Source organism: Heloderma suspectum, chromosome 11 (genome assembly GCF_057233095.1).
Source record: "Heloderma suspectum isolate Gila_16-S chromosome 11, 16-S_ref, whole genome shotgun sequence".
In the NCBI taxonomy this organism is placed as follows: Eukaryota; Metazoa; Chordata; class Lepidosauria; order Squamata; family Helodermatidae; genus Heloderma; species Heloderma suspectum.
Window position 1 is genome coordinate 2,375,669 of NC_139468.1, and position 25,365 is coordinate 2,401,033.

Genomic DNA, 25,365 nt, shown 5'->3' on the forward strand with positions numbered 1-25,365 from the left:
GGGCGGGCTGCTACAGTGGCATTTTCACTTGGGGGAGATGTTCTGAAATGATAGCGGGGGGGCACTCAAGAGCCCATGCGGGGGGGGGGGGTTGGGTGACGTCCTCCCCAGAGGTGCGGCAGAGGTACCTCTTCCTTGGCAATGCGCATGTCATCCGTGACGTTGGAGAAGACGGTGGGCTCAATGAAGAACCCCTTCCTGCCTAGCCCTTTGCCACCACACTCCAGTCTCGCCCCTGCAGCAATGCCGCTCTGAATAAGCTCCAGTATCTTGTCGTATTGTTTCTTGTCAATCTTAAAAGACAGAGGGAGGGGGGAGAAAAGAGGCTGTGTCAGGTTCTCCTGGAATCACAGGAGGGTCATGGGTCGTGGACTTACACTTGATCTGTAGAGCACGAACTGTCCATCAGCTGCTCATCTTCATCCCTTTGCATGACTGCGCCGGATTCCTTGCCCCGGGACGTCTGCTCACCCCCTTTTCAAACAACGCTTGAAGAACAAAACATTGGAGTTCACACCCCTTGACTGGACTTGTTGGGGCTGGGGGTTGGGGGCTCCCTGTGCAGTGTTCCCCTGATTTTACCCCCCCTCCTGCTCCCTCCCTCCTTCTTTGCTTCTATTTTTTATTTAGATTTCATTTATTTTCAAATTAAATATTTCACCTTTTTAGACAGCAAGCTTTCAGGCAGTGTTCTTTGTCTTTTTAACATTTTGTACAGTGCCTGGTGACTTGTATTTCATTAAAACATTTGCAGGCTGCTTTACCATTTGCTCAAAGTGGCAGAGAGAAGATAAAAGTCCAATACACAAAACACAGAAAATGTCAAAAACAGCACAACGTAAATCAAGAGGAAAAACTGTCATTGGCTAAAAATTCAACTTATCAGCAGTTTATTATGAACACTAACCAGAAAGGTCCTAAGCTTATTGTATGATCAGCTTTGCAAATAAGCCCACAAGTTACTAGCTTGCAAAAGGGTTTGTTAGCCTGCTGTGGGATGGCAAAGGAATCCCTCCTCCGCTCCTCCTGAGGCAGCCCACTGCATTTCTGTGCTGGGTGTGAAGGAGGGCCAGAGGGCTCCACACTCACCCAAAAGGAATTCCTGATCACCTATGGCTACCAGGCCAGGGCTTAAATAAAAGACTGCATAATATCAGCTTCCACATCAGCATGGTGGGCAATCCACGAGGCCTGTGAGCTTTGCCTGAATACACAAGGAGCTCCAGGAGGCAGGGAAGAGGGCCTCTTCCCCCACTTACTCCTCCTGAAGCTATTCCTATGGCTTAAGCAGGATGCTGAGCATCGTTATCCTGCATAGATGTTGGACCCGGCAGCAAGTCCCAAGATCCTACCTGAATGGACGCTTCCCCCTCCCCATCTGTCAACCATTGCCCCTCCCAGAACACACCACAAAAATGGGGCAGCTTGCATCAGCCAAAGGATTAGCAAAAAATCATTGTCTATTGTCTTGTGTGCGCACAAGCTTCTTATTCGCTGCCCCATTTACACGGAACCCTTCAATAAATGCTTGCATTAGCAGCCTGGAGCTGATGAAATAACTCTGCTAACTCACAAGCCGGCTGCTTGTGTCTAAAGCTACCCAGTTCCTTAGAGAGAGCGAGACGGTCTGGTTCTCCTCTCCTCCAAAATGCTGCAAGTCCAAGGGTCCAAGACTCCATGATCCTCCCAGGCGTCTCCTGCACTAAATGCCCTTTGTTCCATTTTTAAATAGATTGCGGATAATGAGCTATCAAGTTACCCTGCTGTGTTCCACTTCGGTTTCCTCCGTGAAAAGAGTAAAAGCAGCAAGAAGAGGAGCGAGATCAATGAAAGAGAATGGAAGACTCAGATATGGAGAGGAGGGGGGAAGGGGGTGGGGGGAAAGGGGGTGAAAAAGGGAGTCGTCGTGATCCTGCTTTTAAAACAGAAGCAGAAAGCCCCGTTTTAAATGCAGGATTTTAGGCTGGTGTGGAAATGCCCCAAATCCAGCATGCATTAGACTAAGGGTGAGATAACGTAGATGGCGGAAGCTTCTGATTAATCAGGGAGGAAAGGAAGCACCCTTCTGCCGGTTGTGCTCCGCAAGGAGGTGGAAGGTACTGTATCCCTTCACCAGAGTATTATATTAATATCTCCCCTTTGGTCCACGATGGAAGTCGAGGTGGCATAGATGGGTGTGTGGGGGTCCCAGATAGTCTCCTCCTGTCCAGGCACTGACCAGATCCAGCCCTGCTTAGCCATAGCCCCCCGTCCGTCCGTCCTTCCAATAGGGGCCAAAGAGGCAGAACCTCTCACCGGGGGCTGGGACAACTCCACAGCCTCGGGGCCACTGCTGCACAAGGCCACGAAGGGTCACGCCAGATGTCTGGTAGGGCTTGGTTTGCAGAATGCAGCTCCTGTGGTGCCAGCACATGGAACGGCTGTTCCTACGGGGCGTGGGTCCCTGGGCTAAGGGATGTTTCTCATTCCACACTGCACAATCGCAGACCATGCTCCCATTTTGCCTTTGGAAAGCAGCTCTGTCCGTGGTCTGGTGGCCTTTGGCTGCAGCCTTCCACGGAACACGCAGGGTGGCTGGTGGAGATGCAGGCACAGCGCTTGTTTGGACAGGGGAGAGAGGGCTCACCTGCCTGCCCAGCCATGCTGGGAAGCCCGGCAGCAGAGCCCCTGCCTTGCAGGCCCAGGCCCTGGGTGCGTGGGGAAATCCCCCTTTGCCCAAGCCGCTGGCGAGCCGCTGCCAAGCAGTGTAAACAATACCTGGACAAGGGGTCACAGGTCTGATTGCAGTGCAAGGTGACTTCCCGTGTTCATGTTCGGGGGGGGGGGGGGCTTGGAAGAGTCCTCCACTCCCTGTCTCACCTACCTCACAGGATGGGAGATCAGAACAGCAAAGCACTCTGTACACAGAAACGGGTCTGCGTGACTCTGCTGCTGTTCTCTGTTGGTGTGACAAACCCCGGAGCACAGCGTGAAAGCCAGCAGGCTCTGAAGGCAGGAGGTGCATTGAAAGGGGGTCAAATGTAGGATCCCTGCAGATCAAAACTGAATGATTCCAGGCCTGTGCTGCCCCATCCCGAACTCCTTCTGGCTTTCTGCCCTTTGAGCGGAGGATGGAGCTGTTCACAAGTGGGTAGATACCCAGTTCCAAAGTAAAGGAAAATGGCCACCTGCTGTGAGCAGCTTCGTGTACAGAGCGAAAGGGCAGGCAGGAGACTGGGGGAACTTCGGAAGCAAGGCCAGAAACTAACAAAGGTGTTACAGGGAAGGGTAAATAAAGGGGTGGAGGTGGGGTGTCAGGTGCTATGGGTGGATCAACGATGGTGCCCTTTGTGCTGAAGGCTATGAGGAAGGTCACCAGTGTGTACTGGGTGTAGCACACTCCAGGACCCTGTCTCCACAACAACGGGAGGGGAAGCAAAGGAAGCCTTACCCGGATTTTTTCAAGGAATTGGCTTTGGTACATCTTGGTCTGCCCAGGGCTCCATGAGCGAGTGCACCACTCCAGTATAAATCACATCTCAAAACATACTTCTGGGTGGGGTGGGGGGATTGGAGTAAACGTCATCAGGCTGGCAGGGGCTGCTCAACCAATAAGAAAGCCTCCCCCCCCGCCCCTGTGTCCAGGTTCTTTTCCCTTCCCCTGAAATTCCTGTAAAGTGATGGATGGAAGCTTAGCCTCATTGACCACAATGGGAGTTACTTCTGAGGAGACCCCTTCCCCAAGCTATGCCCGATTCCTCCAATTGTTTTTTATTTATCCCCGTCTAAAACCACTGTCTCACTTTGTCACTATCGTGGGATAGCACTAATGCAAGATATCGGCAAGTGAGAGATAGGGGGCATAGCTGTTCGTGCATTTGCAAGCACTCTACTGCTCAATTGCACAATAGCGCAATTGTGTGATAGAGCACTTGCCTGATAGAACAACTGAGTGACAGAGGCATGGAGACATGAAAGAAATGGCCCATCCAGAAAGGAAGTTAAAAAAATCACACCTACAAAGGGGTTTTCATTGTCACTAGGTCATTATCACGCATTTGTCCAGTGATACCTATGCCCCTGAATAGTGACATAATGAGGTAGTGAGAGAGGGGATATAGGTATTGCTGGACAAATGTGAGATAGTGACATACTAAGATAGCAAGATGGGGGGGTGCAGGTACTGCTGACAAAAGCGCTATTTTGGTTTAACACTTTAATTTTTAAAAAGAAGTTAGAGGCTGCCTGGAGCACACCGATACCTCGCAGGGATGGCCACCAGAGTTGAGTGGTAGGCAAGGTGAAGTAAACGCCATGAGGTAGCACAGAACTCTGACGGCCAGCCCTGAAAAGGCGGAAACAGCGGGGAAACACAGGCGGGGAGAACACTGGGGAAACACCCCTTGGCTGGGGTCAGTGAGATGAAAGACACACCCCTGGGCAAAGCTATCATGCCGGCGTAAACGTGGAGGGTGGTGCACACCACAACAGGAGCGCAGACAAGCCAAATTAAGCAAACAATCCGACTAAAAGTAGTCTCAAGAGAACCAGTTTTTTGGTCCCAGTCTCTGGAGTGGCTGTGAGATGGCCACAATGTCATGTGCCCCGAACGACCTCCAAACACAGCCTGCTCAGAGTAAGTCGCTTGGGGAGACATCCCCCAGGTTCTGGACCGGGACAAAGGTGCTCAGGATCAGGGCTCCAGAGTTTCTTTCTTTTACCTGTGGACCTTGCTCTGTGGTTGGGTCAAATGGACTCCCAACAACTCTCCTTTTGGCACGTTCCACGCTCCTTCGGACAAACTCCTCGTAGATCGACTCCTCTACGTAGATCCGTGATCCGGCTGTGCAGCACTGGCCTTGGTTGAAAAAGGCCCCTTGATGCGCCTGCTCCACCGCGTGCTCCACTGAAAAACCAAGAAGGCCGCTCGCTGAGGGGCTTCACCACATCTGTGGCTCTGGCGCCCCACACAGTATTCTGAGCCATGCATAATGCCGGGCAACTTCAAAGCAAAATAAAAAAGGGACACACACACACACACCCCCGTGCGCACTGTTGGGGGTGGAAATTTCGAAAGATCAAAACATCCAAACACATGTTATTTGTGCATGTTGCCACTACTGGAGATGATTCACTTTGCTTTTGCGTAGGGATTCTGGTAAGAACAGGGCAGAGATCAAAAGATTTTAAGGGCCTGGGGAGGGCCACAAGAAAAGCCAAAGACACACTGTAAGAGGGCATTAATATTGGTTACGACAACAATGGATTAATTCATATTGTTGCCTCCAGACTGTGTATAATCATAAAAATCACAAGCACAACACCGAACACGGCCTATTGTACAAATGCAAACAGAGTAGCATAGAAATCAGCAGGGTTCCCCCCACCCCAAATATCATAGCACAAAGACCAAAGTAAGGTTTTCAAACGTGGAATCCATGGAAGCTGTCAGATGCCCCATTCCCTGAGCAAAATTGGGAATAAAAAGGAATGGACCTGTGTTTCCCCAGATATCTTTTCAAAGTGACTCTCCCAGGGCGAGGTCAGCTGCTTAGTTGGGAAACTGCCTCCCCTGCCCCCGTATTCTCTGACTACTATCATGGAAGAAAGGCAGGATGTCAACTAAAGGGAGTGATGAAGGCCAATGCAGTGGTCGATTGGCTTCTCTTACAGGCGAAACTCATGACCTCCCGAGGGGGATCTCTTCATACTGGGTGCTGTTTAGATGTGCACACACTTTACGGGAGGGGAGGGGTTGGGATGAGGGCTGTCTGGGAAAAAGCGCATCGTGCAAGGCTGCTCCTCAAGAGAGCTGGGGCTGGAGGCGGCTCCTTGTGGATGAGCACTTTGTGGCAAGCCGGTTTTGCAGCTGTGCGAAAAGCCCCCCAACGGATAAGGAGGGGGAGCAACGCTGGCAAAGGGAGGGCTCCAGCATGCAAAGCCAGCAGGGGCTGAGCCACGGTGGAAAATCCAGAGGGCGATGTTCGCCTAGGAAATCCACACTGACCTCCTATGCATGAAAGCTGGCACAGAGGATTTGTGAAGAGTGCTTCAGGGGCCCGGAGGCTGATTTAAGGGGTCCGAGACAATTTTAGTAGAAACACCCTTTTTTAAGGAGCGAGGGGAAGGACTTTGGCCCCTTGCTACGCTGTCAAGTGCCCTGGTGCAGCATAAGGAGCTTGATAACTACTCAAGTGTACGGGGAGGTTGCCCTGGTGGGTGGGTGCATGCAGGGGACTTTACTGCCCTAATTGCAGCCACTTCTCCAACTCTGAAATTGACTAGACCGTCCAAACAACAGCTCCTGTTCTAGTCTATTTCACACACACACCTTTAAAAACAAACACACTTCTTTGGTGCTGGAAATAAAGACCTTATTTAAAAAAGAAAAGAAAAATATTATTGAAGCAGCAAAACACTGCTATTAAGAAGGAGGTAGTTTAATAGTTTTTATTTTTCCTTTTTAAAGGGAGACTTGTTGCAGAGTTGATTGTTTTTATACAGTTATAACTGTTTTATATGGTTTTTATCTTGTATGCTGCCTTGGGAGGGTTCCATTCTTAAAGCTGGCCTAGAAATACATACATAAAATAAGCACTGTGCCTTTTGGCTGGAGGCCCATTGGGACACGGCAGCAATGGAAAATCCCTCACAGAAAATACAAGAACTAATACATTGTGTCTGCCTGGCACAACTGGAACTCATAGATGCAAGGCCAAGAACAGAAGGGGAAAACCCCCCGTCACTGTCCATTGTCCTTTACTGATTTTATTAATTTTTGCTGTTTTATTATTGTATGGGATTTTATTACGTGAGGCACCTTGGGAGGGTTGTTGCCCTTAAATAAATATTTTAAATAAAACAAACACACAAAGAAATAATGTGAGCAAAGCTGGAGATACGTTTTGGGATAGTTAAGCTTGCAAAAGCTCCCAGTGTGATTCTTCTGAAATGGAGTGCTCAACTTGAAATGCCACTGTCGTTTTTGGGTGGGCTCTTCAAAACAGATGCATTTGCCCCCAAATGCCAAAAAGATCTCAGCAACTCACCCAGAGGCCCTGTTACTCAGCTCCCCCTAGCCTGAGAAGCCAACTATTTCAGGAGGACTGGAGACATTAGAAAGAAAAATGTGGGCATGCTGGATGTGCATATTAGTGTCATACTAGAAGATGACTTCTGCTGTGGGTGGTGCCTGCTTGTAAAGCTGAGCTGGTGCTAACAGTCACGTATGAGCAGTTCTGCCAGTGTTGATGGGTTCGGAGTGTTACACTTCACCACCCATACATCAATGTTAAAACAAAGTCCCAGTAATGTGATCAGCCTACTAGCGCACAAATGCATGGTTCAGATGGAGAATGCTCTCAGTGATATCTGGCTTGCACCAGGGACTGAGCGCAACGGTGTATTGAGGGAAACCAGCAAGGGCTGCAGTGCAGGCAACTTACAATCTGCATCTGCAAATATAATGTTGGGGCTCTTCCCTCCCAGTTCCAGAGTCACCCTCTTCAGGTTACTTCTTCCAGCTGCTTCTTGGATCAGCTTCCCAACCTGAAAGGACGAAGGAGAAGGAGTTTCAACACACACAACAGAGTCCTCATGCAGCTCCCAGCAACAGCCAGCTCTGTGCATCAGTGGGGTGCAGTTGGATAAATCATCAAGGAACCCTCAGACAGGGCTGACATGAGGAACAGGAGATTTCTAGTCAAGGGTGGGGGGCGAAAGAGAAACTGAAGCCCTCGGGGGCAGGTCCACACAGCCCACCCCCAGGGGTGAGTCACCGGCCAACGCAGGGGGGTAGGTGCTGCCAGCAGTCAAAAGCAGCGATCAATCAGGGATTGGTGAGAATTTTGTTTGGTTCATTTTTTGCTAAGAATTGACCAAAATTCCCACATTTTGAGATTCAGAACTTGAGATTTAAACAATCCAAATGTGGAAGAAACCACAGCAGGCAGATTCGGCCACCCAGGCCCAGAGTGCTGAGCTCTTTGAAGCCCGGGCCTCAACGCTGTGCGCTCAGCTGTGTGGCACTGAACGGGGGCGCCTGTGCACCCTTGTTCTGAAGGGCCCTCGTCTTCAGCGGCTGCACGTTGGGCAGGTCCGAGATGGTCCTCCGCACCTGGGGAGCGACGGCACCTTGCAGGTGGGTGAGAATTTTGTTCCATTTTGCTTTTTATGAGAATTTAACAAAATTTGCAACTTGCTTCATGTATGGGATGGGAGGAACTGGAGATGCAAAAAACAACGCGGGAGAAAGTGGAACTGACAGATTCGTCCATCCTTATGATCAGTTCCCTGAATCTGTAATCCAAGACAGGCCGAGACATTTTGGCCCTGGAGGCAGGAGACTGCCCCCCGCCCCGCCCCGTCATGCATGCATCAGCACACAGCACAGTCCTCCCAGGGAAGCCCTCCGCAGGAGCCTCACTCAGAGCTGGGAGAGCTGTGCAGGGGCACGGTGCCCGTAGGCAGCTCCTGTGCCTTGCAGCGAAGGTGGGCCGGGGGGCTTGCCAGAGGGCGGTCTGCCCCCACGGCTCACAGCTGTCAGTCTCCCCCTCAGCCAGCCTTGGCGGCACCCCAATCCACTGCTCTTTGGAGCAGCACAGAAATATTCAAATAAATCAGTAGCCAATGTTTAGGGAGCATCTATTGTTGGGGGTGCCAATGCAGCAGCCTGCAACCAGAGCGGAGTGCGCCAGGATCTAGACATCCTCTGCGCCTTTGCGAGGCGGCCTGGAGCGTAGTGCCCAGGCGGCACGTTGGCTTGGCCGGGCCCTATGTACAAGTATCCTGTTAGATTTGTCAAAGCTGCCAACGCTTTTTGGAACACCCCAAAAGGGGAGATTCACAGTCCTCGCCCTGATACTCCGGTCCCCATCTCCTTCCCCCACCCTGCTTTATCTCTTGTACAAAAAGCTAAACACAGGAAAACCAGGAGAGACGGTGACCAGCAGGCAGGCTGGTCTGAGCTGAACCCCGGGGGAGCGGCAGGACTTTTCACCCCCCCCCCCGCCTCCCAGCCTAGTGTTTACCTCTCCAGATAAGAGGAGTTATCTACGGAAGCCGTGGATCATGCAGGCCACCTCCAGGGCCATCAGTCTGACACATTAGGAACTCACTCATTCAGGGAGAGACCCACCCCGCTCCACGTTGCCTTGCCAAAGGTGATCAGGTGCACAGGGCAATGCAGTGGGTCATTCAGGTGCAGATACTAAGCTACAGCAGGGCATGGGGGGAGTGTGGGGCCAGGCCAGCTGTGTTAGTAGCTTCACCTGTATGACTTCTGGATGTCAGGCTGCTGTCAAAGGCTCAAGCACAAGGCCATAGTTCTTTCTACAAAGTGCCACCTCTTATTTGCTTATTTATTTCAAATACTTTTTTGCCACTTTCCAGGGTAAAACCCACCCAAGGCTGCTTACGTCAAAATCCATAATGCATCAAATATAAAAGCACCATGTAAAAATTAAAAAAACGTTAAAACATTAAGAGAGCAGCAGTTAAAACAATACAGAGCTCCAAGTACTAAAAAGCTGTTTGAAATTAAAAAAGGTTTTCAAGGTTTGTTTAAAAACCATTATGTGTGTAAGTATTTAATGCCTATCCTGCCTTTCTGCAACAGAGCGGCACTCAAGGTGGATAAAACGGAGGTGGGACACTTCGTTCAGCTTGAGGGCTGAAACCGGTGTTGGAGACGCTCTCGGCCGATGCCAGTGGTGGGCGGGGTGAAGGCAAAGGAGGCGGGGCCAAAATGCAAGAGCGCCAGCACATGGCAGCGCAAAGCTCTTACAGCCGGTCACCTGGCCCTAGGAGGGGAGACATTTCAGCCTCTCAGGATGGGGGAAGACTGCAAAAGCCATGGAACCACCAACCAATGGGTGGTTGAGGGAAAGGGAGTGGGGCCAGGGGAGGGGCAGGGAGGGGCCCCCTGGGGAGCCCCAGATGCCTGACTGAGACCCAGGAGGGCCACCAGCCCAGTTATGATCCGCTCTGCTGGCCTCGGCACCATCGCTGGGGCAGGGCGGCACTGCACTCAAGGCGAGAGCGCAGGGCAGAGCAAATGCAACGGGGAGGCAGCCCAACCAACTCGATGGCCTTATAGGCCCCTTCCAACCCTACTGTTCTATGATGCTATGAACCACAAGGCCCACAGAGGGGGACGGGAGCCACAGCCACCAGGGAGTCCTCCACGCAAGCCCCACGGACATGAGCGGGGTTTCAGAAAAGCAGGGGTCTTCAGAGCCTCCCTTTGCTTCTTCCCCATGAACAAGCCTGGGCTGATGGAGTTGGGCCTGAGACATTTGGGTGTTTGGAGGAGCAAACCCAAATGCCCCCACCCCTGCCGCCGCCAACCCCCAGCATGGCGGCCAAAACAGAACCACCAACTGCAGAACTGTCCGTTCGCCCCAAATCTGCAACCTCACTCTGCAGACTCCTCCTCTTTTATCTATACAATCTCTCCATCACTTTTTCAGTCACAAAGCGCTCAAAGCAACAAACAACAAGCTCTAAACCCATCTCCGCTCAGCGCACAGCAAAGCCTCGAGGGACGAGGAGCCCGCGGACAGCGACGCAGCGATCTGGAAGTGCAGCGAACGCAGCAGGCTCCAGCACGCCCCTTGGCGGAGAGGGAGACTTCACCAGCACGCAGCGACAGCATCACAAGGGAGCTGATCTCACGCTTCCCAAAGGGGGCGTTCCGCAGAGCGGGTGCCCATGCAGAGAAGGCCTGATCTTGCAAGAGCCTCTGTTCTGAGTCAAGGCAGTCAGTCAGGGGAGTGGCGCAGTAATGGAAGAGAACCGGAGCAAAGCCTCTCCAGATAAGCTCAGCAGGCCTGGAGGCACATCCAGGGGAAAGTGTTCCAGCAGAGAGCACGGCCCCGTCATCTCTTGAATTATCTATTCATGAATTAAGAAATGTGTTTTCTACCCTGAAAGTGCACCTAGGGAGGGGAGCAAGCTTTGCAGAGCGAGAGAGGCAGCTGCAGTTCTTTCTGGCAGCAAGCAGTCCCTTCCAGTCTGCGCTCTGGGGCAGATCACAACGGGAGGCGTGGTGGTCTTTCTGCCTGCGCTGCCCATTTCATTCCTCCCTTCTCATCAAGGCTCTTCTGATGTCCCCCCGCCCCCGCCCACGGAAGGCAGCTTAGCTTAGCCAAGGAACCCCAGAGAAGTGGCTTTAGCAGCAGCAGCAGCATAAAAATAGTATAAAAATACTATGAAACTATCAGAATAGTATTAAAAATAGTACAGCATTTTATACTAGTATATACTAGTATACTAGTATATTTTACTATACTAAAATCATATAAAAACTACTATGAAGATGCTACCAAAATTTCCATGGTGCTCCCCCCCCCCCCCCGGCAATCATCCTTAGCTACTCTCCACCCCACCTGCCAAATGAAAAGATAGCAGTCCATATCCGCTTCTTTTGCCTGACAGGTGATTTTAATGGACAAAACACTGGATTGGAAATTTAGTTTTTAAAAAATACTCCAAAAGGAACTATACCTGCAGATCACCTGAACCTACCCGGACGCTACAATCCATATCTGAGGCCCTCCTCCAAGGGGCACCCGGAAGGTGGCAGCAAGTGAGAGGGCCTTCTCAGTGGTGGCCCCCTGAACCTGGAATGCTCTCCCTGCTGAGGTCCACCTGGCACCAACACTGTCATCTTTTCAGCTTTAAGACTTTTCTCCAGGCCCAGGCATTTGATGGGGCATTTGTATCACTTGTTTTATCAGGTTCAGTATCTCATTGTAACTGTTTTTAGCTCTTCTAAATTATTTTTACATTTTTTATGTTAAAGATTTTATGTTATGTTTTCTTGTCATGTGTTTGTGGGTTCCAATTCTGGTAAACCTGCCAGAGAGCTTTGGCTATTAGGCAGCATAAATGAATATGTGGTCTCCCAGGGTTCTTCTGAGGCAGACCATAGTCTCTGTGGCTGCATTTTGCAAGACATATACTTTTGCATTTTCAGCAATATACTTTCGTATTTTCAACCTATCTTTGTATTGTGTTTTCAACATATATTTATTCTTTTGCATAATGCATCATTAAAAAATGTGGATTTTAAAACTCTGTTTGAGTCACTTGCAACGAGGTATCTTTCTTTTTTCTTTGTTTTCTCAGTTACTAAACAATAATCCAATTAATGTATGCAAGTTCATTGGGGTGGGCTTGTCAGAAAGATCCTACTTGTTCTCTACAATTATTCATTTTCTTTATTTGATCTGGTTTGTTTATAATTTGCTTCCTGGTATGACTTTTTTAAAAAAAATTCTGCTTTAGATGGTGGTGAGCAGCTCCGGGGGGCTGTTTTGTGGCTGAAGGGACGGATATAATATTAAAATAAAAAATAAAATACACTCACACCAGTGACTTCTTGCAGGTAGTACAACATTCTCAACCAATTCTGTCAATCCTTACATTGCCATGTGAAACACACCGTGGCTATGCAAGCATCTCAGAGGAGGGCTGTTTGCTGTACAAATGCCAAGAGCCACTACAGTTTGGCTTGGAGAAAAGTCCGCTGTGACCGTCAGCCCTGGGCACACACCAGGAGAACCAGCTGAGCCAACATGGGGCACAGGCAAGCTACTGCCTGCAGGATCCATCCTTCCCACCAGCCCAATCCACAAGGCCCTTGCGTGGCAGGGATCAGATTTCAGCGGAGGACGCTCATTTGCATCCCCTGAGCTCACTGGGCTTATGGGGGGTGTTGTGGGGGGAGACTGAGCTCTTCTGAAGACCTCACATTGTCTTCAGTCAGCCTTGGATTGAGCCATTTTTTGCCAGCGGTGAAAAATCCAAATGGCACCTTCCTCCTCTCCCGGGAGGTGCGCCAAACGTTTCGAAGGCGCTTGTGCAGGAGAGCTTCCTGGTGGGCTGTGCTCTGTGGCTCGCCCCAGAACGGCCAGCATGAACTCTGGCATCTCCCGCCTGGCCCGGCCACCTCTGCTTCCAGGAGGTTGTGGCTACGTGGCCTGCTTCTCGGCCAAGGGCCTAGTGGTGGCTGCTGGCCACCCCCATTCAGCCTCAGGTGGAACTGGGGAGCCCCTCTGAGGCATTCTGAGAGACACCAAAGGATTTCAGTGCAAAGGAGAGAGGTTTCCCCCTGGTGGGATCCCTGGGGCCTCGGCTTCAGTGCCAGACAGTCCCAGAGGGGAGAGGAGCCCAGACACAGCCCTGCTCTTCGCACTGGAGGGGGCTGGGCTGCCTGGATCCTGCAACCTGACAGGCATCTCACTTCGGAGGCGCCCGCTGGGAAAGGCAATGCAGCTGTTAACTACAAACGTTTGCTTAGTGTGAATCAATCTGGGACTCTCCTGCAGTTTGCTTTGATGAACTTGCCCAGTATCTTGTTGACTAATGATGAGCTCATGTTTTGTTCTGCTAAAGGCATAAAGAAAACACCCTCCCAAGCAAATCAGACAAACTGTTTCCTTGGGCTTTTGACTGACGTTGTTTAGGGATCCGGCTAAGTATCTTGGGGAAGCCACCAACCCCCCCCCCGCCCCCTTTCAAAAACGGGAATTGATCTGGCTCACCTGGGCGTGCCTCTGTTGCATCAGCCAGACCCCTGCCTTTCCTCTCTTTATGCAGACTGCGTTTTAGGGTGGGCGGGGGTGGACTTGGATCAAACTTCAATTGTTTTGAGATGAATCTACCGCTCCTGTCTGGAGGATACTGAGTAGCTGCGGGAGATGTAAATCACCTCATTATGTGGAAACAACAACGTGGCTGTTTTGCAACAGAAGGAACCACAACCCACCAAGGGCTCGCAAAGGTATCTAGAATGCCTCCAACTGCAATCAGGGATTTAAAAAAGGGTCTGCCCCACTTCATCTCCCATCCAAATGTAAAACCTGTGTTGATGGCCAGAATGTTCACTCACATTGCAAATGCTTGGATTTTGCTTTTTCTTCATCATGAACAACCACCCAACATTTATTTAAGTAGTGGAAGAGAAGCAGAGAGGTAATTCAGGCCACCCAGATGATGAAAGCACTGCAATTTCTTCAGGACTCCCACTCACTTTCATGGGCTCCTCTGGGTTCCCAAGGCCAAGTCAGCACCACAAATGCCCTCAGTGGCTGCTTGAGGCAAGCATATTTTGGGGGTGCTCACAAAGCACCTTGGATCACAATCTTCAGATCTGCCATGTCTGGTCCTCTGTCTGTGTTACTCCCAACTCCTGTGCAATTTCAACTCCTGTTGCCACAATAAGAACATAGAATCATAGAATAGTAGGGTTGGAAGGGGCCTACAAGGCCATCGAGTCCAACCCCCTGCTCAGTGCAGGAATCCAAGTCAGAGCATCCCTGACAGATGGCTGTGCAGCCTCCTCTTGAATGCCTCCAGCGTGGGAGAGCCCACCACCTCCCTGGGTCATTGGTTCCACTGTCATATTGCTCTAACAGTCAGGATGTTTTTCCTGAGGTTCAGCCGGAATCTGGCTTCCTGTCACTCGAGCCCGTTATTGCATGTCCTGCAGTCTGGGATGACCAAGAAGAGATCCTGGCCTTCCTCTCTGTGACAGCCTTTCACGTACTTGAAGAGTGCTATCATATCTCCCCTCAGTCTTCTCAAGGCTAAACATCAGAAGAGCCCTGCTGGATCAGACCAAGGGTCCATCTAGTCCAGCATTCTCTTCACACAGTGGCCGTTGATCGGGAACCCACAAGCAGGACACGAGTGCAACAGCACACCCTCACCCATGTTCCCCTGCAACTGGTGCACATAGGCATACTGCCTCTGGTACTGGAGGTAGCACACAGCCATCAGGACTAGTAGCCACTGGTAGCCTTCTCCTCCTGGACCTGCTTCTCCTCCTCCAATGTGCCTTTATAAACACACAAGCAAATATTCAACATTCTGCCAGTCCCCAATTCCTGCAGGTGGACATTTACACCCCGGACATTTAGAATACTGGCAGGGCCAAAGAGCCCGAGAGGTGAAGGACAACGGATGATGATACAAAATGAACCTAAAAACTAGCTACTTGCACGGAAATTAATTATCGGCGAGAGTCAGCTTGGAAAGTTCCAGCGCAGGAGAGTATCCCCAAGGCTGCTGCTCAGGCGGTGCTCCAAGGGGAACGAGGCAAGGAGGCTCCTCCCTGCCAGACACGCCCACAGCGCTGCCGCACGCAGGCACAGAGCCCCCACGCAGGGCTGCAGAGACCGCACCGGAGGCAGCAGCCACTGACCACGTGCAGGACTCCTCGGGGCAGGATCTTGGGACTTGGGGCTGAGCCACATGAACCTGCTCGTCTCTTCTGCTTCCGATGCTCAGCAATGGAGCAGAGGGGATGCGCTCTGAGGTTCTGCCATTTCCTTCTCCCAAACACAGCATTTGGTCCTCGGGTGTGCGGCTCATGGGCTGCTGGCCGCCTGCAGCGCCACCCCTAATGAGTCATGGCATGAAAAGCCAGCGGCGGGGGTCGTGCCGAGGAGCGATCTGTGACTGCAGAGTTCAAGCAAGAAGTTGCCTGCCTGCAGGCTGGGAAAAAGCCGCCGCAGCACTGAGCTTCCACCTGCGAGAGGTGAGCCATGAACGAGAAAGTAGGCGGGGTACTGAAATGGGAGGACATCAAAGGCTCCGCAGAGGTCCTACATATGGTTCTCGCCACCGCAGCCATTATCCTGCGGGCTGGAGGATGATAAAAAAGCCTCCAGGGACCTGGAAATGTGAATGGACACCACCAAATCTCTTTGCCAGCAGCATGTTGCCATCCTGTAATACATTCAGGAAGGTCACAAACTTTAATTGACAAATGCATGGGATTAATCAGCTAAGACAGAGATCCCACTATGTACTTTTTGTTGGAAGAAAGCCCTACTGAATTCAGTGGATCCTACTTCTGAGTAAAGATGCAGAGGATCAGATGAGCCGCTTACATGCTATTCACAACTGGGCTGTTCACTTCGATGGGATTTTAAGTTTAAATTGAATTGTCAATGTTTAGTGAATATGTATACAGATATTACATCAGAACAAAGCGGAATCTGCATTGTACCTATTAATACATACGCACACACAAAATAGTCTACATTAGACAGCTCAAATGATATGAGACAAGACAGGAAAGGGCTTGTTACCCTATCACCGCTGTTGCTGGTCTGCAGTTTTAGTTCTTGTACCCATCCTGCTTTGAAAACTTGTTTTATTTAGTTAGTTTTAGTACCTGAAGTAATTTATGAGCTGATTTTCATCCTGACAGATACCAGGTTGATATATAATAACTATGATCACATGTAGTCACAGAAATACAACACACATCACCCTACCTGGTGTTAAAATATAGTACACAAATACCGTAAGGATTGTAAGAAAGAGATTCCAGCCACCCTGTGATGCATCCCTAAAAACAACTAGTAGGGGGCAAACAGCAAGCCACCCCGAACCCCCTCTTGCTCCATGGGCCTTCGGCAGTGGGTTGCCCTTTGCCCCCACCAGCTGTATGGGGCTTTCTCCAGTATAGGTCCAAAGCCAAGCCAGAAAAGATCCAGGGGCTTGGAAAACTCACCTGTCCTTTACGGCGAGCCCCTTGCCCTGAAGCTTGTTTCTGGGCCTGAACTTGGTGAAGTTCGCTGGCCTCTCTATTGCCCACTAACAAGATCTCTTTTAATTTGCTAAAATATCACCTGCTGATCCAGGTACTTGGAGTAAAATCTGATGACAGCAGGAAATCCAGTCACTGGGGTGTACAGGAGACGTGCAATTGATACAGACAGAAGAAAACAAACCATTTCCACATTCATAGTCATAAAGCATGCAGCCTTAGTTCTGAGAAGCCCAAAACTCTATGGAACAGCTGATCTTACAATACTGTTTTGAAAGTGTTATTACGTTGACTTGCTGTTACAAGAATTCCACAGTACAGGAAATAAAAAACAATATGGAAGAGTTTACACTCACGTTGCATTAAACTGTTCCAGCTGTTCCCACTTTAGATTCTTAGAGCATTGCTTTTTTTCATCTCTGCAATGCTTTTCACTTCCTATTAGCAAGGCTCTTAAAGGCAGGTATTGAGTTAGGACAAAATCCACAGCGTACTTTGAGTTTAAACGCCTATTAAAAACGAAAGCCGTCTGGAATGATGCTAAAAATTTATTTTGGCTACAATAGACAACTCCAAAACCAAACCCAGCTGTATTTTTCCTCCTGCAATCAGGAAAGCATCCTGAGTAAGAGTCTACTGAACCAAAATACAGGCCACATCCATCTACGAAACCCAACAGTGCAACTTCCTTGACTGGGAGAATATGCTCCTGCTGAACTCTCCAAAATTCCGGGCTGCTGCTATAAATGGGCTACAGCCAGAGGATGTCTTTGCATGAGGAGGAGGAAGGAGCCCCCGTGTGTCGTGGACTGGGGTGCCACGAAGGGTGGCAGAATGGGAGATGGATCTGTCCCCAAAGACGCGAACCAGTGGAACCATCTCCTGCACAAGTTCCACCAAATCAGCGGCTGACGTGCAAGGCTGCTGCACGCCTCCCACTCTTTTCAGTAAGGCTAGCACAGGCCAGTGTCCTGGGGGATTGTGTCCTGGCCTTAAGTAGTGACCGAGGGTTGGGGGTGGGGCTGTTTGGCTTTTCCTCCTCAGGTACCAAAATGTCTTGGGCCGACCTTTCTCTCCTGACAGAAGGGTCTCCAGTTCAAAGTGCCCTTCTTGGCCTTACTGATCAAATCGTGGACCCTCTAGGAAACACTCACCTCAGTGGATCCAGTGAAGGCGATCTTATCTATCCCCACGTGAGAAGCAATCGCTGCACCTGCTGTGGGTCCAAATCCTGGCAAAATGTTGACCACCCCTGGTGGAAACCCAGCCTGTTGCAACAAAGAGATAAAGAGGGGGTGGGTATGCAGGGGCAGGGCAGCGACTGTAGAACAAGGGAGCAGAAGACCCAGAAGGCCTAGCCCTTCTCCCTGTCAGGGTGGACACTGAGCCCATAGAATCCCAGAGTAGTTCTGATTCTGAGGAAGAGGAGTTGGTCCTGGGAGAGGAGCGCACTCCTCTTTCCCAGGGCCAACAGCTGACGGAGATTCCTCCCACCAGCATTCCTAGCTTAGATAGCAGTCCTGGGAGTGACAGAGCGCAGGAAGCAGACTTGATGGACGCGTGACGCCAACGCAGAGAGCGGCGCCAAATGGAGGGCACAGAAAGGAGGTGTAGTGCCTGGTTGGTGCACAAACAACAGCTGCGCCCAGAGGATCCAAGGGAAAAGGGGAGGGACTCTCCCTAGTCCTTAAGTTCAGGGGTTTGCCAGTAATTCCCTTTCAAACGAGGACCAACTGTTCCAACGTAGGGCAAAGGTACTCTGCTACTCAGATCTAGTTGCTAACAGTAGAGTTATTAAGTTGTAAAAGAGGAATAAAGCTTTGAAAAGAATCCCTTTGTCTGTGTCTGGACTTGGCTACTGGATTAGACTGAGAAAGACCTCCAAGGAGCCCTTGACACTCCCCTGGCCACCAAGAGCCTGGTGCTCTCCTGGCTTTTGTGCGGTTGTCTCCTCATTCTAAAAGGTTGAAATGCCTCTCCGGAGGCTGGGTTACCACCAGAAAGAGCTCTGCGCTAAGCTATGTTGGGGTTCGGGCATTTCGGGCCCCACCCATCGCTGCAATATGGCCCCCGAGTGTTTCCCAGAAATGGAGCGCACCCCTCTGCCTTGGAAGAAGGGGCTGCGTGAGGCTCGGGGGCGCTCTGGACGCATGCGCGCCGCTCACCTCCTTGATGAGGGCTCCCAGGTGGAGCGCAGTGAGCGGGGTCTGCTCCGCCGGCTTGATCACGATGGTGTTGCCACAGCAAAGGGCGGGGGCAATCTTCCACGCAAACATCAGCAGGGGGAAGTTCCACTGCAGGGACAAACACTTTCGCTGTTACGACGCCGTTTCAGACGTCTTGATGAATCTATCTATACAATGTTTAAATGTTCATAAAACAAGAGGTGGGAAGCAAGAAGCACGCCGTTTATCGCATTCAGTTTGTTTTCTGATGATGTACACATGTGTTGCAGCAGGTCCCATCCCCAAAGAGCCATTCTTACTTGTGCGAGAGAGCACAACTCTTTTAAGATGACGCTTGCAATTTGACATTTGGATGAGTGCCTGCATGACGCATCTCTTCAGTTGATGAAAACTGGTTAAATCAATTGATCAAACAAATCAGTCAATTAAATATTGCAGCTGTTATTTATTTATTTATTTATTTGTTGTTGTTTTCTGATAGGTGAGTTACACTCTTCTATGAATTAATACTGGAAGCAGCACTGCACTCTTACAGTCAAAGAAGATTTATATTTAGATGAGAGTGTGGGCACACAGTGTGTACCCTTAAAGGAGGCCACCCTGTTATTCCTCTGTGTGAGTCACTGTTCTGCACATACCACCTGACTGGAAGAAGGAAAGGCCAGAGCAGTGAGACATGCAGAGAGGCAGCATGGAGTCTCCTCTCTGTAGAGGTACCTTTATTTATTAAATGTATTTACCTATCAGGACATGCCAGCAATTCACTTATGATGCACTTGTACTCCCCCACCACCACCACCCAGTCTTGGACTGACTGTATGCTGAGGCCATCAGTATACAGGATGCTTCGCAGGGTAATGAAAGACAAAGTCCCTGCCCCAAGGAGTCTACAGTCTAAATTAAGATGGGGAGGGGAAAACTGGAGGTGCAAGCAAAGACAGTAACTCATGCAGGGAAAAAATGATGGCCCTAGAAGAACACTGCGGTGTGTTGGGGCTCCAAGGCAGTGGATGTGGCAAGGGCGCTCTCGAACAAAAGAAGTTCACCTGCATGAACAAAAGTTGCTTGTGAGAGAGGGCAGCTGCCCCATTTCTGCATTCAAAAATATGGAACGCTTCAGTTCGCTGAACCTCCATGATGGCTGACAACGACGAAACACACGCATTATTGTCTTCTATTCGTTATGAAGACCGTGTGCGTCCCGCCCTGCCTCTGTCATCAGAACACACAGGGCAGCTTGCGACAAATGAAGAACGAGGAAACCATAGCAGCATTGAGACACAAGGCCTAGGGAGCCCCAGGGCCCGGGATGGTTCGTCCTCATCCTCCTCTGACTCAGGGTCGAGCAAAGCCCCGAGAAAGCCAAGCAGAGCTGGCCTGATCCAGAGGCAGGCGAGGCGGGGGGGGGGGGGGTTGCCCAGCGCTCGCTATTGAGCGGCTCCTTTTCACTGGAGATGCTGGACATGGCCCCTTCTGGGTGCAAGGCCTGTACTGCAGCCCTGAGCACCGGAGGCAGATGCTGCTGGGTGCAACCAAGGGCAGCAGGGAGAGAGACTGCCAGGCTGTAAGAGAACCTAGGCTATCCAGTGACAACACACCCAGCTGCCTGTAGTGTCCTTGCAATCGTGTCAAATTGACAAGGATTCCAGGTATTTGGCTACAAATGGCCAAGGCTCTGTGGAGAGCCATGCGGCTGGAAGAGGCGGCTGCCAGGCTCGTGCGAGACCTCACATGGGCCTTGCAGGGCTCTCGCAAGAGCTCCGCAGCCATTTCTTCTGGCCAAATGTGACGAGGGTGGGAGGCTGCTCTAAAGAGCCCCGCTGGCCACTCTCTCACCGTGGCAAGAGCCCACTGGAGGCTGTGGCAGCGGGCCCTCCTGGCGGGGTCGGGGAGTGCCAGGGAACGGCACAATGCGCCACTTCTACACTGCTCTGCCACCTGATGCGGACACCTTGCCCTCTACATAGATGAGCCGGCCGTGCTGGCAACACCAGGAAGAACTCCGAACTGCCTGCCGCGCAGAGGCCCACGGCCAATTTGTGCCTTGGCTTCAGGCAAGTTAGCTGCTGCTCTTGCAGAGCCGCCCTTGGCCAGCAGCAGCCTTGCAGACAGAGGAGGCGTTCTCTCTCTCTCTCTCTCTCCCCTGAAACTGCCCCACCTCTTCTCGGTGGATCAGCTGGAGAACATGTGCCTGTGCTGTTTTAATGCCACCTTCCGTATCTAATAGACCAGGAAGTGGCACGATTGCAGTAACAACGCCAGGCTGACAGGTCGGATGTGCAACTTCTGGAGAAGTGAAGAACGGGGCGAAGGTGTCGCACTTCGTGGCTGCGCTTTTGCAGCCAGGCTTATGCTGGTTAAACCGGAATGCCAGAACCATACACCGCCTTTGCCTCCGTTTAGAAAAAGGAATCTACCTGAAACAAGCATCGCCAACTGAGCGCTCTGCAACATTCAAGTCTGCTATAGCCACATTATAGACAGGCCCCCGCAGTTCTGACAGTTGGATGTCTTCTCGAGCCCCATCTCTTCCCACGGGCCAGCTGTGGGCTGTGTGCAGTTTCACTACTGATTAAGGTGTTTCCTTGTGCTGTTCTAGCGTTTTGACTTTATTGTTGTTTTGATGAAATATTTTGTGTCCACTGCTTTTGATTTCTCTGTAGAAAGTGATATGTAAATTTGAGGAATGGATGAATGAATGAATGATACAACATCCCACAGTCAATGGTCACTGAAAACCAAAAATCAAAACTTCATAGGAAGTTAACTAGAGCCCTACAGGTTCAGAGCAAAGGTCCTTCCAGCCCAGTGTCCTGTTTCCAACAGTGGGCAGCCATGCAAAGTATGACGGCAACAGGCCTCACCTGGTATTCTGAGGTCTGCTGCCTGTGAACATGGAGGGTCCGCAAAGAGCCAGCGACAGGCTTCCCACCTATGAATGTGTTTGCATGGCTATCAACACATCTTGTGATAATGAATTCCGTAAGTTCACTTGTGTGAAAGACTTTCTTTTGCCTGTCCTGAATTGCAGCCCCAATGTCATGCTACTTTTCTGAAATAGACTCCAAAATATGTTGTATGAGGTTCCAGTATCGCATGGAACTGCTCCTGGGGATATTGTGACTAACCACTTAAATGATAAACCACTTAAAAGGGGAACCAGAGGACTGCATGTGTGCAAATGGGACCCCTATTGTTGGGCAGAGACCTGTACAAACACAGATCAGAAGGCTCAGCGATGCTGATCTTAATCAGAACTGGCACCGGGTTTCAGGTCCTTCGTTTGACCTTGCTGGTTTCTGAGCTTTCCTGCAACGGTCGTTTTAAAAGGCTACTTCTTTAGTAGCCGAAGAAACGCTTTGAGAGGACTGTTTGAATGCTTTGGCAGGGACCCTCTGGTTTGAAGCATGCAGCGCATGCCCAGATGAACAGGTGCAATTACAACGGAGCTGTTGGTGGGCTGCTGCTATCCGAGGAAGAGGGGCAGGGCGGCTAGTCCAGGGGTGCCAAGGAGAGGACCGGAGCATTTCTCGCACAGAGCCGTCAGCTCGAGGGGCACCACCTCTCAGCCTGCACATGGCGAGTGACTCAGTGGGGCTTTGGCTGCAGCCACTCAGTGTTGGCAATACTGGGCTAGATGGACCGAGGGTCCGACTCGGAATAAGGCAGCTTCCGACATGCCTAGGAGAGCCCCAAGACCCTGAACGTGGCATGTGACATATGGCTGCACAAGCACACTGGGTGGGACAGGCCACAGGATGCTCACTCGGGAGCTCAGACACACGCACTGTGCTGGCTGCAGGTTTGGGGGGCACATGGGAAAGATGCCTGCAGTGGGCCCTCCTGCACTGCCATCGCTGCTGCCCATCTGGGCCCAACCGCAGCACTGCCTGAGGGCAGCGGGCAAAGTCAGCTGAGGACCTGTTCTTCGCTTTGCTCCTGCACCGCACACTTCCTCGGAGAGGGCAGAATAGGCAATGACAGGCGGAGAAGAGTCAGGGGGTTCCGGAGTTCACCATGGACATCGGCAGGCGCCCAGCAAGGCCAACCCATGACGTGAGCCCCCCCTTTTATTCCAGTACAATAGAAGTGCTATTTATATGGCCTTTTTCCTAAGTGTTCAAAGCCCATCGCATATGTCATCTCAGTACTCCTTAACAGCAGCAGCCCTGTAGGATAAGTAAGCTGGGGGGGGGGGGGGGGCGAGTTCACCGGCAGAACACCTGCTGTGTGCACAGAAAATTGTGGGTTCAGCACCTAGCTTCTCCAGTCAAGGAATCTTGGAACGCCAGGCTGGTAAAGACAGACTCTGCCTGCAACCATGGAGATCTGCTGCAAGTGGTTCTGGTGACAGTTTGGGGTGAATGAGGCGGTCCTGGAGGAAATGCTCTAGCAAGGCCGGGGGAGGGAGATGGGGAGATTGCTGGCTGTGTCCACTCATCCATCCTGCCAGCTCTGATAAGGGGCAGAAATTTGTTTGGTTTGCATTCTGAAATAAGCCAACCCAATTGGCACCTTTCAAACTAATATGCAATTATCCTTCACTTTTTGCACTTCTACGAATTTGTGATGGAGTTCTCTAACTAAAACACTGCCTGAAAAAATGCATAGATTAGGGGAAATTGTGTACAAAACTGCGTACATTGGGAAAATGGCATAGAAAAAAGGCATATACTGGGGATATACATTGTTTGCAACAAATGCATGTATCAGGAAAAATTTCATGCAAAGGTGTGTATGGATTTCTGTTCATATACTATTTTCATATACTATTACTGAAAATGCATACAAATTTTCACACACACTTAAAAAAATCACACCACTGCAAACTGACGCAGGAACAGGACAAACTTGCGCTTGGAATTTGTGAATGCTATAGAAACGTTCTATATGTGAGGGCAGAGGCAAAAATAATTCTGTGCAAAACTCTCTGCCCAAATGCCATTATCGGGATAAAGTAGAAAAATGCCACCGCATTCGCGCCCGATACTTCGCAATATGAATGTACACTGGATGACGAGTGGCCAGAGTCACACTACTGCTGTGGGAGGGAAGGGCGACAGGAAGCAGACACAAATTTGGCACTTCCCCATCTCATCTTCCTGTCCCAAATGAGAAGCTTTGAGTTGGACCCTCCCTGGGAGATGAGCAAGCTGGCTGTGCGCCAGAAGCTGATGTCTGAGCCGGGGGGGGGGGGGGGGGAGAAAAAGACTACGGCAGATGAGCCCAAGAAGCTGGGGACTGGACGCACGGGACTGTCACCCTTCCTGCTCCCTGGAGTTCACGTGGCGCTAGAAGCTGCTCTATGTTAGAGAAAGGATTAAATGTCCCCTTTGCCTCTGCCTTTGGTTCCAGCCCTACTTGCCACTGGTAACAATCTTCTGGACTGCGGGGGGGGGGGGGGGTCATGGCTGCAAAGACACAACCTAGCAAAACAGTTGGACTGAGGCTGCTGCTGCTATGGTGGTGGAGGAAAACTGGCTGGAAGAAAGTGTGTGCGTGCGTGCGTGCGTGTCTGTGTGAGAGCACGCACGTAAAGAAGGGAGGGACATGAAATAACGTGGAAGAACAGCTCTAGCAGTGGAAGACTGGGGCAGGGAGAGAACATGGTACAGCCACCTGTTGATGGGAAGAGGCACACCAGGGGCACCCTGGAGGGGGCACCGCTGAGCTAACATCCAAATGCCCACTTTGCCCAATGGAAGGACCAGCCATGGCTGTCTATTATGGCGTTCCATGCCTTATTAAGAAATGCAGGAAAAAGATGTAAAACCCACGGCCTCCTCCCTGGACACCAGAGTGGTTCAGTTATATTGCAGCATGGAACTCAGGAGATAAAAAGCCTCCGTTTCCGCCTCGTTGTGCAAACATCTCTACTGGCCGAGAGCCTGTTAATGGTGTGTTTTGCTTTGCTTGCTCCATTCCTGGGAATTCTGTGACTTGAGGCCTTGCCTCTTAATAACGCAGCTCTAAAACTCTATCAGGATGTGCAAATAAGCATTTGTAGGGAGGCTGTTGAAGATATGTCAATAATGTGTTCTCGGTTCTGCCTGCATCCCCCCACCCAGGCTCTTGTAATGAAAAACACACATCGCTGATACCCGGGTTTATGTGCCTTTCAAGGGAACTGATTCCAATGAAAATAAATATGAGGTGCAAGCAAAGATACTCACAGGAATGATCTGTCCACACACACCGACGGGCTCATGTCTTGTAAAGGTGAAATAATCTCCGTCTGAAAGAGAGGGGCCTGGTTACTCTCAAAAGCACATTGGCTTGGCAGTCCTCAAAAACCAAAACCCACCCCATCAGGGAAGAGGTTGAGACAACCCTGACGGGCAGAAAAATAAAAGAGAAAGAAGCTACCAAAGCACCGAGTCTCGCACCAGCTCTTGGTTCGAATTAAACCAAGGGTTTGCAAAATGTCCCCGTTCGGGAGACTTGTTCCACACCAACTTTCCTGCCAAGACCCATCCCCACGGGTGCTTCCAGACAGAGGGGTCCTAATGCTAACAATCAGAAGGTATTGTGCAGCTATTCTGCCTTTTCTTCCTTCACAGTGGTAAGAAAAAAGATGGAAGAAGCATTGGGAAACCATGAGAGGGTTCTGTGTGGAAGACGACAAAGTCTGGACCC

The 25,365-nt window shown here is 50.7% G+C and overlaps 1 protein-coding gene across 9 annotated transcripts in view; it reads right to left on the reverse strand.

The window, feature by feature from the left end:
* Positions 1 to 25,365, reverse strand: part of LOC146336891 (retinal dehydrogenase 2) — a 42,369-nt gene that overhangs the window by 3,665 nt on the left and 13,339 nt on the right. For 6 of the 9 annotated variants that reach the window (XR_014785296.1, XR_014785295.1, XR_014785294.1 and 3 more), the window contains exons 4-9: positions 24,903 to 24,964; positions 18,709 to 18,837; positions 17,698 to 17,811; positions 7,425 to 7,527; positions 4,701 to 4,885; positions 129 to 293 (exon numbers count right to left, since the gene is read on the reverse strand). Coding sequence is in view for 5 of the 9 variants with exons in the window: in XM_084816586.1 (XP_084672712.1) it covers positions 129 to 293; positions 4,701 to 4,885; positions 7,425 to 7,527; positions 17,698 to 17,811; positions 18,709 to 18,837; positions 24,903 to 24,964 (758 nt within the window). In the remaining 4 variants the exon portion in view is untranslated. The remainder of the gene's footprint in view (positions 1 to 128; positions 294 to 4,700; positions 4,886 to 7,424; positions 7,528 to 17,697; positions 17,812 to 18,708; positions 18,838 to 24,902; positions 24,965 to 25,365) is intronic. The other 3 variants (XR_014785298.1, XM_084816588.1, XM_084816589.1) reach the window with 1 other exon arrangement.